This window comes from Orycteropus afer, unplaced genomic scaffold (genome assembly GCF_000298275.1).
Source record: "Orycteropus afer afer isolate SDZICR_OR568_19922 unplaced genomic scaffold, OryAfe1.0 scaffold00268, whole genome shotgun sequence".
Taxonomy (NCBI): Eukaryota; Metazoa; Chordata; class Mammalia; order Tubulidentata; family Orycteropodidae; genus Orycteropus; species Orycteropus afer.
In genome coordinates, this window is record NW_006921855.1 from 95,020 (window position 1) to 109,529 (window position 14,510).

The window sequence follows — 14,510 nt, forward strand, 5'->3', positions numbered from 1 at the left end:
GTACAGGACTGGGCAGTGTTGTTCATAGGTTGCTATGAGAGGGAACTGACTTAGTGGCATCTAAAAACAGTAACAACACCCACTTTATCCAAAAAAAAAAAAAAAAAAAAACAAACTCACTGCCTGTGAGTTTACTACTAGTTTACTATTATAATTATTTAAGTCAGACCTTCACCAACTTGGTTCTGGAAGGTGGGGCAGCCGTTCATGAGGGCCAGTGGGGTGGGGCCATAGAGGCTTCACAAAAGTATGTATATGTATTGGATATACCATGGACTGCCCAAAGAATGAGCAAATCTGTCATGGTAGAAGTATAGTCAGGATACTCCTCAGAAGTAAAGACGGCAATACTTTTTGTCTAACGTCTCTTCATTCCACGTGGAGTCAGATCCAACTCATAGTGACCCCTCGTGTTTCCAAGGCAGTATCACTATGAAAGTAGATTGTTCAACCTTCCTTCCAAGGAGTGGCTGGTGGGTTTGAACTGCCAGCCTTCTGGTTAGCAGTCAAATGCCTTAAGCACTACACCACCAGATGGGTTGTTATATGTCAAGGACCTGGAACAGTGCTTGCTATAGAGTGAGCCCTGTGTGATTTTTGCCATTTTTTTTTTAATTTTGGTTGATTTGAATACAGAATGACATTCTTACTGATTTCAGTGGAAATATCTAACTCTGAGTATATCATAATTTTTGTTGTTTCTGGTGAACTGCACAAAACACATAGCATTCCTCTGGAAAATCCTCACCTGGCTTTTCTTTCTTCAAAGGAAGCTCTCCTTCAAACTCTTTACCTTTTATATCATGCAGAGAAATTCAATCAAATTTTGTTATTGAGGATGCCTCAGAGATATTACCTTCCACCCTTAGTGGATTTTCAAGACATTTCTTTGGGGACAGGGGCAGAGTTCCAAGTTCATCAGAAAAGCATTCTTTTGAAAACCTTTTTTTTTTTTTTTCCTATTCTCCTTACCTGGAAAAGGAAAAAGACTAACATTTTCATGACCCGTGAGACATACAGTGCCTCCCTACATTTTCCACCTCTAGATTTTAATAGAAAGTTGCTAGCCTACTTTTTTCTGTATGCTTCCATATAATGAAGGCCTAGATCTGACAATATGGGTCTCAACATAGCAACTCTAGCACAAGAGACCCATTGGGATGCATATGTCCCACTAATTGTATCAACATCCATAATACCTCAAAAAATTTTTTTTCATTTCATTCAAAATGTCTTCCACTACTGAAAACACCTGGTTTCAACAAAAATGTAAAGCAGAAAATAATTTGATCTCTGAAGGGTTAAACTATTAAGCACAATCATTAAGGAATAGGTGAAAGAAATTATGTAGTTTAAAACCAAAAGGAATAAATTGCTTTAGAAATCCATTCTCTGTTAATCCATTAACTTTAAATGTATCTATAATTTATGTTCATTACTGCTTCAATCATGTTAGTTGTTGTTGTTACATGCTATCTAGTCAGCTCTGACTCATAAACACCCTATGTACAACAGAATGAAACACTGCAACTCTGCCTGCACCAGTGTCACAATCCTTGCCATACCTGAATGTGTCAATCCATCTCATTGAGGGCCTTCCCCATTTTCACTGAACCTCCAATTTACCAAGCATGAAATCCTTCTCCAAGGAAGGGTCCCTTCTAACAACATAACCAAATTAGGTGAGACGAAGTCTGGTCATTCTTGCTTGCAAAGAAAATTCTGGTTGCACTTATTCCAGGACAGATTTGTTCATTCTTCTGGCAGCTCATGGTACTCTCAGTATTCTTTGCCAACACCACAACTCAAAAGCATCAACTCTTCTTTGGTCTTCCTTATTCATTGTCCAGCTTTCATATGACTATGAGGCAACTGAACACACCATAACTTGGGTTAGGTGCACCTTAGTGGCATAGTGCTTAAGGCACTTAACTACTAACTTGAAAGCTGGTGGTTCAAACCTACCAGCCACTCCTCAGAAGGAAGTCTGGGCAATCTACTTCCATAGAGATACTGTCTTGGAAATCCAAGGAGAGGTTGTTATGAGTCAGAATTGACTCGACAGCAGTGAGTTTGATTTTTTGGTTTGAGTCTTCACAGACATTTTTGCTCTCAGCACTTTAAAAAGGTCTTTGAGAACAGATTTGCCCAGTGCAGTATGTCATCTGGTTTCTTGACAGCTGCTTCCATTGGTATTGATTATGGAACCAAGTAATATGAAATCTTTGAAAACGTCCATCTTTCCTCCATTTTTCGTGATGTTACTTATTGGTCCAGTTGTGTGGATTTTCATGTTCAGGTGTGATTCATACCACAGACTGTGGTCTTTAAGTTTCCTCAGTAAGTGCTTCAAGTCATCTTTACCTTCAGCAAGCAAGGTTGTGTCATCTGCATATCACAAGTTGTTAATGACTCTTCCTCCAATCCTGATGCTGGGTTCCTCTTCATATAGTCCAGTTTCTCAGATTATTTGCTCAGCATACAGATTGAATAAGTATGGTGGAAAGATACAACCCTGACACATTCTCTGATTTTAAACAATGCAATATCCCCTTGTTCTATTCAAATGACAGCCTCTTGGTCTATGTGCAGGTTCCTCATGAGCACAACTAAGTGTTATCCATAATTTGTTATAATCAACACAATCGAATGCTTTTTCAAACTCAATAAAACACAAGTAAACATATTTCTGGTATTCTTTGCTTTCAGCCAAGATCCATTCAACATTAGCAATGATAACTCTCATTCCACGTCTTCTTCTCAATCCAGTTTGCAATTCTAGAAGTTCCCTGTCAATATACTGCTGCAATCATTCTTGAAATATCTTCAGCAAGACTTTACTTGCAAGTGCTATTAATGATATTGTTTGATAATTTCCACATGTTGTTGGATCACTTTTCTACAAATATAGATCTTTTCCAGTCAGTTGTCAAGTAACTGTCTTCCAAATTTCTTGACATAGACAAGTTAGTTCCTACAGCAAGGCATCTGTTTGTTGAAACTTCTCAATGAGTATTCCATCAATTCCTGGAGCCTTGTTTTTCACCAGTTCCTTCAGTGCAGCTTTGACTTCTTCCTTCAATACTGTTGGTTCTTGATCATATGTCACCTTCTGAAATGCATGAATATTAACCAGTTCTTTTTGGTACAGTGACTCTGTGTATTCCTTACATCTTCTTTTGATGTTCCCTGCATCATTTAATGGTTTGCCCATACCAGTTTTCAATATTGCATCAAGGCTTGAAATTTTTTTCATTTTCTCAGTTTGAGAAATGCTGAGCATATTCTTCCCTTTTGGTTTCCTAGTTCTGGGTGTTTGCACATTTCATTATAATAATTGACTTTGTCTTCTCAAGCTGCTCTTTGAAATCTTCTTTTCTGCTCTTTTTATCTTGTCATTGCTTCCCTTTGCTTTAACTACTCTCTGTTCAAGAGCACGTTTCAGAGCCTGTTCTGACATCAATTTTGGTCTTTTCTTCCTTTCCTGCCTTTTAAATAACCTCTTGCTTTCTTCATTTATGATGTTCTTGATGTCATCCCACAATTCATCTGGTTTTCTGTCACTGGTGTTCAATGCATCAAATCTATTCTTTAGATGGTTTCTAAATCCAGGAAATATATAATCAAGATTATTTTTGCTCTCATGGACTTGTTTTAATGGTCCTCAGTTTCAACCTGAATTTGCATATGAGCAGTTGATGGTCTGTTCCACAGTCAGCTCCTGGCCTTGTTTTGGCTGAAGGTATTCAGCTTCTTCAATGCCTATTTCCAGAGATGTAGTCAATCTGATTTCTGTGTATTCAGCCTGGTGAAGGCCAGGTGAGTAGCCTCCATTTATGTTGTTCAAAAAGGTGTTTGCAAAGAATGAGTCATTGGTCTTGCAAAATTCTATCATGCAACCTCCAGTCTCATTTCTATCACCAGGGCCATGTTTTCCAACTACTGTTGATACTTCTTTGTTTCTAACTTTTGCATTCCAATCACCAGTAATAATCAACACATCTTGATTGCATGTTTTGTCAATTTCAGACTGCAGAAATTGGTAAAAGTCTTCAATTTCCTCATCTTTGGCTTTGGTGGTTGGTGTGTAAATTTGAATAATAGTAGTATTAACTGGTCTTCCTTATAAGCATATGAATATTATCCTATCACTGGTAGCATTGTACTTCAGGATAGCTCTTGAATCATTTTGTGAAAATGAATGTCACACTATTTCTCTTCAATTTGTCATTTCTGGCACAGTAGATCATATGGTTGTCTAATTCAAAATGTCCAAAACCAGTCCATTCTGCACTAATGCCTAGAATATGGATTTTCATGTGTTCCATTTCATTTTTGACAACTTCCAATTTTCCTAGATTCACACTTTGTACATTCCACATTCCAATTATTAATGGATGCTTGCAGCTGTTTCTTCCCATTTTGAGTCACACCATATCAGCAAATGAAGGTCCTGAAAGCTTTACTCTATCCACACCATTAAAGTTGACTCTGCTTTGAGGAGGTGGCCCTTTCCCAGTTGTATTTTGAGTGACTTCGACCTGAAGGGCTTATCTTCCAGCACTTTGTCAGACAATGTTTCAGGGTTTTTCATAAAGTTTTCTGGTAATATACCAGATAGTGCTTCACTGCTATTTGTAAGGTTTTCACTGACTAGTTGCCAAAGGGGCAAGGCGGCTGCATCTTCTGACCTCTTCTAATCCTACAAGAGGAAGACAGAATCACCATCAGCAGCCCAAGGCCTTTTCCTGTGAGGCCAGACATGCTGCCTCCCTCCAGCTCTTTCACCAACGGTTCCTCCTGCAGCACCCGCCACCTCTCTGATTGGTTCAATAACTTGCTGCAGTGGCCACACAGGACTCACAGATTATGGGGTTTATTAGGGAAGTACCAGGCTACAATTGAAGTTCAGGAACAACACTCAGTCTGCTGTCTCTCAGTCTGCTGTTTCTCAGCCAACAATCTCTCTCAGTCTCTCTCCCAGCAGCTCATGTCTCTTAGTGTCTCTTTCTCAGCATTGTGTGTCTCTCAGGAGCACCTTTCTCTCAGCAGCATGTCTTTCTCAGCCAGCAGTGAGAGAGACTCCTTCTACCTCTAGGAGGGCTCCTTTTGAGCCTGGCAGAGTAGCCAAAATAACCAATCATAACATCAGAATTCTAACCACCTGAGAGAAAGCAAACTTCCCAGAATGTTGCTTTGTGCCACTCTCAATAGAAATACCAAGGTGAATTACTTTAACAATCAGGAGCTACTCAGTTGCTCAGGGCAAATTCCACCATGGAGTTTACAAAGACTTATGGCTGAAAAAGCCATATGAGGTAATTTACTACACCACACTAATTATTTGAGAAGTGGAAGTTCCCTTCCTTCTTCTGAGTCTGTCTTGTTCTGGAAGCTCTGCTAAAACTTTTCCACCCTGGGTGACCCTGATGGTATTTGAAATACTAGTAGCATAGCCTTCAGCCTCATAGCAACACACAGCCTCTGCAGTATGACAAACTGACAGATGCATGGTGGAATCACGTGTTTAGTACCAGGTGTTTTCACACCTACATGTGTGTCCTAGTCAAAAGAGGAGATAGTTATTTGCTACCTTCCCTGTTTTCCTGTTTCCTGGCCCCTCCTCCAATTTCCATTCCATCCCCTGGACTCAACTATTTATTCTCTGCCTTCACTGGTCAAGCAAGGGTGCATGCAGTGTCTGGATACACAACCAGTGCTAAAAAGCAAAGAGCAACAGGCAGTGATGAAAACAGGTCAAAAAGAAGTCACAACAAACAATGCCTTTTACTGAGCCCAAAAAGTTTATTGTGCACCCTTGAGTTCAGAAAGCTACTTTCAAAGAATGGTCTCCATTCTCACCAGCCTGATTTACCATGATCTTCCTTTAATAAGCACACAACAAAGGGTCCTCTAGGGAAACAGCTGAAACTGAGCTTATTCTGGGAATAAAACAAACGGTGCAGACTCTCAGCAGGTGAGCTTTGTTTTTGATGTGTTTATTCTCTAAAGCATCAGTGATGTCACCTCTTGGAGCCCTCAGCCCAGACAGCCTCTTTTGATGCTCCTGCTCTAGTGTGGGAAAGGCTCTCCCTCTACAATGCTGGCCCAAAATGAACATTTAAGATAACTTAAATACAGAATGATTATTCTGTACTCCACATGCCAAAATAAAATCAGGGCAAACTATGGAGTTAAGTGTGTTTTAAAAAAATGAAAAAATAGAAGAATTTGGAAAAAATTAGAATATAAAGTAAGAAATCATAAAGAAATAGATTGATAAATTTTGATACCTACAACCAAGGGGAAAAAAATTAATGAAACTGACCATAAAAAATGTACTGTTTATTAAAGGTGCTTTTATATTTGAATAAAAAATTATAAGCACTAAGAAATAATGGAAAAACTGGCAATACACAAAAGAAATATTTAAATGGCTAATAAACATGACAAATAAACATCAATAACAACTGAAAAAGGTAAATTGCTTTAATAAATAGATATATTATAACTCTGGTGGAGTAGTGCCTAAGGCATTTGACTGCTAACCAGAGGCCAGTGGTTCAAACCCACCAGCCACTCCTCCGAAGGAAGATTGGGCAATCTACGGCTCAACAGCAGTGAGTTTGGTTTGTTATTATAACCCATAAATTTTGTGAAGATTATTTTCTTAAGATAATATTTCCTGTTGTTGGTAAAGGTATGAGGAAAGGAGCACTCTGATTTTCTGTTGTAGAGTGAATATTAGTGTAATGCTTTTGGAAAGCAGTTTGGTAAAATGTAGCAACACTCTTAGAAATGTTTTAATCTATTCATTTTTCATGAGGAAGTAGAAATGTGTAAAAAAAATCCTTAAGCATAAGGATTTTCATCACAGTTTTTGTAGTAATAGTAAAAACTTGTTAACTGGAAAATTTCCAAGAATAGAGGAAGTTAAGATACCTATGTCATTAATCATCGGTTGTGATGGAGATATTAAAAATCATGTTTCTTACCCAATGGCAAGATTGAAATGGTATTTTGACCTTTTAAAAACGAAAATAAAAGAAATAGACCTTTGGAATGAATATGGAAACTTCAAGCTATTTTAACATAATAAATTACAATTATCAATCTCCTGCATTGATTTCATACTTATCAAATCTAATTCTAATGTATTTTTTGCTTGTTTGCTTGATTTGCAATCTCCTAGAGAAAGAATGCTTTCAATTTGGAGAACAGTATTAGTGTTTGACCTACTTTTCATTATTTATCTGTTAAATTTATTACATGTATAATTTTTGTAACATCAAATTATATTCCCCCAAAATTTATTTATCCATTTTCTGATATGGAAAAATGTTTATACTAATACTAGATGAAAAAGCAAAGTAAAATTGGGTATTTATTGTGCGATCCTAATATTAAATGTTTTTTCAGCATTCACTGAACATTCAGCAAATACTCATTGAACTCTCATTATATGCTAATCATTCTTACAAGTCTTGGGGATATGGCAGTGTAGTAGGAAGGAGAGAATAGACAGAAACATCTGCCCTCATTGAGCTTACAATCTTAAGGGATTGGTCAGGTGCCATCATGTTTGCTCTGACTCTTGGTGACCTTATGCACAGCAGAACCAAACATTCCCAGTCCTGTGCCATCTTCTTGATCTGTGATAGGGTTGTTGTAGCTTTGTGTAAATCTATGTCATTGAGGGTTTCCCTACTTTTCAATGACCCTGTACTTTAAAAAACATGATGTCTTTTTCTAGTGATTAGTCTTCCTTGATGATGTACCCAAAATAAGGGAGGTTAAATCTCATCATCCTCACATCCAAGGGAAAGACCCTCAACAGTAAGCAAAGGTGTAAAATATAAACACAATGCTGTCAAGTTGATTAGATCTCACAGTGATTCTATAGGACAGAGCTGAACTGCCCCAAAGATTACTTCAAGGTTATAACCTTCCTGGAAGCAAATTGCCCCATCTTTCTCCAGCAGAGTAGCTGGTACGTTTGAGCCACTGACTGTTCAGTTACCAGACAGGTTTTCAAACCAGGGGTCCTATAAAACATAAACATATAGAATATGTCAAATGACTTTAAGTTCTATGGAACAGGAAAAAAAAGAGTCAGAGAAGATAAAAAAGTGTGTGTGGTAGAAGAAATATGATATAATTTTTAAATGCACAATCAGAAAATGCCTACATGGCATTTGATCAAATAACCAATGATTGTATGGTTATAAGAGAATGAGACCTATGGCCTGCAGAAAAAGTATTCCAGGCAGATGAAACAAGCTGTATAAATACCCAAGGGAAGAGTTTTTTTGACTGGTTCCATAAAAAAGTATGGAGGTCACCCTGCTTGGAACTAAGTGAGTAAGAGGGAGGGTGTTGCTATATTGGAGACCTTTGAATAGAATACACCTTGACTCTGAGCTAAATTGTGGCACAAACTGTCTTGCATGATAAAGGGATCTCTTTGGCTACTAGATTGAGTACAGAATGAAGGGAAGCAAAATTAGTTGTGTGCTAGAAAGGAAAAAAAAAGGGGGGAGGATCAAGGATGACTTCAACAGTTTAGACAAGAAAGAACAATTCCTGAGAAGCCAGTTTGGAAAGAAGTTTGTTTTTGATCTGTTGATGTCCAAATTTTGGCATGATTATTAGATTTCCGAGGGGTAGAGTTGAATATGCAAGTATGCAGTTTGCGTTCAAGGACAAGGTCTGAGCTAGAGATTTATGTGGTATCAACATATACAGTCAAACACCATGTAATGTCTGTTGGGGCAATGTTGACTCCATATACAACCCTGGTACAAACCCCCATAGAGCCCATTATATTAAAAATTTCAAGGTACATGCTATGGCTCACAATAACAAATGGGTGCTACTTTGTATGTAACCTGTGTCACATTATTATTAATATTACTGTATTATTATTATTATGGTAAAGATGTTTTGTGTATCTGACAGGGTTTTTTTTTTTTTACTTTTTATTGTGAGTTGAGTGAAATTTTACAAAGCAGATTCATATTACATTCAACAGTTCATACATATTTTATTTTGTAACACTGATTACAATCACCTAATATAACTGCTCTCCTCCTACATCCTTCCTGTGGTCACTCTTCCCCTCTTCCCTTCCTACCAATGCATTCCTGTCTCCCTAGCTTCCTTCCTGTGCAAATACTGCCTTTTTGATCTTCCATGGTTGATTGTTCTAAGGAGTGTATCTCCCTGGTATAGTTTTTCATCTCGTAGACCTGTCTATTGTTTGGCTGAAAGTTAGCCATGAGAGTAAGTCCAATTCCTGGCCTGAAGGATGAGTAAGGGACACAGTTTCGGGGGTTTCATCAGTCTCTATCCAATCAATAATCCTGGCCTTTTTTATGCTTTTTAAATTTTGTTCCATATTTTTTCTTCCACTTCACCCAGGATCTCCATTTCCTTAATGTTTCTTTAATGTTGTTTATGCATAGAAAGGTACATTATATACTATATACTAACACAAACATTTGATTAATTTACTTTACCACCTTGTGGTAGTTAGTTATGTGTCAACTTGGCTGGGCCTGGTTGTGTGTCTGGGCAGATGGATGTAGTATTCCCCATGTTAAGACTGGTAATCAACACCATGGTGGACTCTACTGTGAGTAGCTGCCCTAGGGATGTGATCTGCTTCCTGTATATAAGGAGAAGCCTTGGGGAATGGTCTCTAGCTTATAGCATGCTTGAACCCTCCACGTAACAGAGTCGTTGTTCAGCAGCCTGCTATGCTCTGCTAATCTTGGGACTTTTTTTTTTTTTTTTTTAAATTGCGATTTGGGTGAAGGTTTACAGAGCAAATTCACTTTCCATACAGCGGTTCACATATACTTTGTCTCATGACATTGACCACAGTTTACCACAATGCAACAGCTCCCCTCCCACTTCCTCCCCATAGTTACCTCTTGCCTGTATCCATCCCTCCATGCACTCCTGCCCCCTGAGCTGTCTCCCTGTGCATAAGCAGCCCTTCTTTCTCCCATGATTTTTCTCTCAAAGGAGTGTATCTACTGGAGGTAAATGTTCAACTCATATGCCTATCTTTTGTTTGGCTGGAAACACAGGTATGGGTTCAATTCCAGACCTGAAGGGCAGCTAGGGGCCATAGTCTCAGTGGTTCCACCAGGCTCTATTGGACCAGCAAACTTGCCCCCCCCTTTTTTTTTCCTCCAAATGATTTTGAGTTTTGTTCCACATTGTTCTCCCTCTATATCAAGGATCTCTTACATAGATCCCCTTCTAAGTGGATGACAGTGGTAGCTGGGCACCATCTAGTTCTTTTGGTCTCATAGTCATATAAGCTGCAGATCGCATGGTGTACCAGTCACTAAAACTAATTGTTTCCATGAATTTTGGTTTTCTTCATTCCTCTTTGCATTGGACAAGGAGAGACCCTTCGTTGCAACTAGATGGCAGCTTGCTAGCTTTTAAGATCCCAGTCGCTACTCACCAAAGTAGGAGGTAGAACAATGTTTTGTATAGTATGTTATGCCAATTGAGCTTGATGTCCCCTGTGACTATGGTCCCAAACCCACAGGTTCAACTACTCGGTCCCTCTGGGTAGCTGGCTGTGACCAAGCTGTGACCACATCCTTGCCCCTTGTCAGCTCTACTGTACACCTGGGAATTCTGATCATTCACATAAACTTATAGGACCATTGTCTGCCAACCCTATATATGTTCTTGGATACCCTCCCCATTTCATAGACGTACCTAATCATTCAGTCCGTCCACCCATCTATCCACCCATATACCCATGTTAGCTTTCACTGACAATGCAGTACTGTATGTACAAAAGGGTTCATATTTGTTGTCTGTACCTCCATGTACCTCTCTATGCCTTTTTCATTCTCAATGCTGCCATATTTGTCACTTACATTTGGTACATTGCCCTTCTCTTCACCAAAATCAATACTTATCTCTATCTATCTAATAGTGTTCCCTTGCCTCCCCTCCCACCCCTGGTAACCAAGAAAGAAAATTTCCTTCTATAGATAAACCTTTCCTTAACTTTTACAATAATGGACTAATAGAATATTTGTCCTTTTGTTAGTGAGTGCTTATTTCACTCAGCATAATGTCCTCCAAGTTCATCCATGTTATGTGGTGTTTTGCAGATTCTACATTATTCTTTAGCATTGCATAATATTCCATTGTGTGTATGTACCATAGTAGGGTTATCCATTCCTCAGTTGATGGACACCTAGGTTGTTTCCATCATTTGGCTATTGTAAATAGTGCTGTGATGAACATGGGTGTACATTAATCTTGGGACATTTAATGGACTTGAATTAATGGCCTGCTGTGTGGTTTGGTAACATTGGGACTGTGCCTTTTTACTTGTCAACCTTAGGCTTGTCAGCCTTAGCAGCCAAAAGCTGTCTGAGTGAAGAAAAGCCTCTAGCTTTAGTGGTCCAGGAGCAGGAGGTAGGGCCAAAGCCCAAGGTTGAGGGGCTTTCACCCAGCCCCTAGAGCCTGGCACTTTGAATTTGGACTTAAAGTCTCCAAAATTGTAAGAGAATAAACTCCTGCTTGTTCAAGCCATCCCATTTGTGGTATATTCTTGTCAGAGCGGCACTAGGTAACCAGAACATAATTATACCTAATAGTTCTGCCTTACGCATAAATTTGACTTAAAGACAGATTTAAGAAAGGAACTCTTTCATAATCTGAGGACTGCCTCTATATAATAACAGTGTTCACACAATTCCCAAAGCACGTAATGTCCTGTTTCACAGAAAATATCATGGACATTAGGGGATACATGACTGTATATGGTTTTTGAGACCACTAACACCTATTGCAGGCCAGTCAATTCAGAGTCACAGCAACCATACAGGACTGAGTAGAACTGCTCCATGGTGTTTCTAAGGCTATAATCTTCATGGGAGCATATTGCCCCATCTTTCTCCCATGGAACAGCTGGTGGGTTTGAACTGCCAACTTTTTGATTAGCAGTCATGTGCTTAATCACTTTACCACCAGGTCTCCTTTGATGTCATTAGTCACTGAAGAATGAGTGCAGTTGAAGACAGGATGACTAGGACTGAACCCTTTAGCACTCTGACCTTTAGAGATCGGGAAGAGGAGGAGAAAGCAAAGGAGCATGATGAGGAAAAGCAAAGGAACAGAAGGGAAGACAGAGTATGCCATGACCTGGAAGGCAACAGCAGCAGCAGGGTAAATTACTGAGTAAACAAGGCAGGACAGGCTTACTTGTGCTTCCTTACTAATCTGTAGTGAGCAAAAAACTGTTCACTGTAGATAAGTAAGGAAGCACAAGTAAGCCCATGCTTACCATATGGTTAGGTTGTTGCTAGGTGTTGTCAAGTTGTTTCTAACCCATTGCATAACCCTATGAACAACAGATGAAACACTGCTCAGTCCTGCACCATCGTCACAGTTGTTGGTGTGTTTGAGCCTATTGTTGCAGTCACCGTGTCAATCCATCTCATAAAGAGTCTTCCCCTTTCTCACCAACCCATACTTTACCAAGCATGATGTCCTTCTCTGGGAACTGGTCCCTCCTGATAACATGCCCCGAGTACATGAGACAACGTTTTTCCATCTTTGCTTCTAAGGAGTATTCTGGCTGTACTTCTTCCAAGACAGTTCGTTCTTCTGACAGTCCATGGTATATTTGCTATTCCTCACCAGTACTATAATTCAGAGGCATCACTTGTCCAGATTTAGCATTCTTAACTTGTTTACTGGGTAATCCAACACTGAGGAGAAGAGAATTATCAAGGGACTAGAGTGATCAACTCTGCTAAGTAAGAAAGTCTGAGAAGTTTAGCACTGAATATCCATGTCTGTGTAGGTGTGTGAATGGGTAATTAGGTTATAAATTGAATTCTTAACAGTGGTTGAACATGTATTATTTGAATAGTAAGAAGAGCATGTTTTAAGTAAGACTGTAACAAAATAATTAGGGAATTTATGAACAGATATACTGTAAGTTAGGAGCTCTGGTGGCATAGTGCCAAAGGCATTTGACTGCTAACCAGAAGGCTGGCAGTTCAAACCCACCAGCCACTCCTCAAAAGGAAAATTGGGCAAGCTACTTCCATAGAGATACCACCTCAGAAACCCAAGGAAGGGTCGCTATGAGTCAAACTGAATCAATAGCGGTGAGTTTGGTTTTATATTATAAAAGCTAAGTTTTTAAAGCTAAGAAGATTTGATAATTAATGGCAGACAATTGATTTACCCTTCATTTCAACCCCATATCTGGAAAAGTACTTTTCTTATTAAAAAAGAAACAGTGGAAAATGACCCTCCTAGTGATCTCTGAAAAATGTGAGCTCCTCTCCTCCTTCCTTCTTTCTTTCATAAAAAAAAATGATTTGTTTTTATCCTTTTTTGTTAGTTGTTTCCAAATCAGCCCTGACTCATGGTGATCTTAACATTGCCCAGGCCTGTGTCATCTTCATGATCACTGGATATTTTGAATCCATTGTTGTGTCATGTCAGTGAGAGTTTCCCTCATTTTCACTAACCCTCTTATGGCTTTTTCCAGCAATTGATCATCCCAATGACATGTCCAAAGGAGCTTGTAGTGTAGTGGGTAAGACATTTGCCTGCTAATCAGAAGGTTGGTGGTTCAAACCCACGAGCTGCTCCACAGGAGGATTAAGCAATCTACTTTCATAAAGATTTACATTCTTAGAAACCCCATGAGGGTCGCTATGAATCAGAATCCACTGGAGGGCAGTGGGTTTGGTTTTTTGGGTTTAATGACATGTCCAAAAGACAATTCTTCTTCTGTCTTCCTGTTTTATTGTCCAGCTTTGGCATGCATATGAGGCAATAGGAAAAAAAAAAAAAAAACATGACCAAGGTCAGGAACATCTTTGTCATCAAAAAAGACCCACTTAGGTGTAAATAATAAAACAAGTTAATACTTGATGTTTAACTCTCATAACTTCTGAGTCTGTTCCATCTGTCAAATGGGATTGGAAGGGTGAGGATTAAATGAATATATACGTGTGTGTGTTTGTGTGTGCATATATATAAATATAGATAGATTTAGTGTTTAAAACAGTGACAGGAGCTTTGTAATCATTGCATAAATATGACGTATTATAGCTATTCATTAAAATGTCCTAAACAGCAAAATATCAAAAGAAAACTACTGAGGTATAATGCCAAGAAGACAGGTTTTGAAACTGAAACATAACTGAGTTTGAATCTCAGTTCTGTTACTTGCTGACATCATGACCTTGAATAACCTCTTGCTCAGTGTCTCTATCTATGGAATGACTAGAAAATTGTCTGTTTTACTGGGATGTTGGGATCTCTACAGAATGAAATACACCTGTGCCTTGGGATATACACAATGTTTCCCTGCCTATTTAGGAAAATTTATATTGGAAAACTTCTGAAATGTTATGATATGTATGCATTATAGTATCAATATTTTTGCCGGAGGTAAACTTAAGAAATGTAATATGTTATCTCTTTTATAGAGAAAATAATGT

General features: G+C 38.7%; 1 protein-coding gene across 1 annotated transcript in view; it reads left to right on the plus strand.

Annotated features, from left to right (window-relative positions):
- Window positions 1-12,066: 12,066 nt before the first annotated feature.
- The window catches only part of GALNTL6 (polypeptide N-acetylgalactosaminyltransferase like 6), a 533,789-nt gene continuing 531,345 nt past the window's right edge, over window positions 12,067-14,510 (plus strand). Inside the window, exon 1 of the mRNA XM_007950340.2 lies at window positions 12,067-12,210. Within this exon, the coding sequence (XP_007948531.2) occupies window positions 12,067-12,210 (144 nt within the window). The remainder of the gene's footprint in view (window positions 12,211-14,510) is intronic.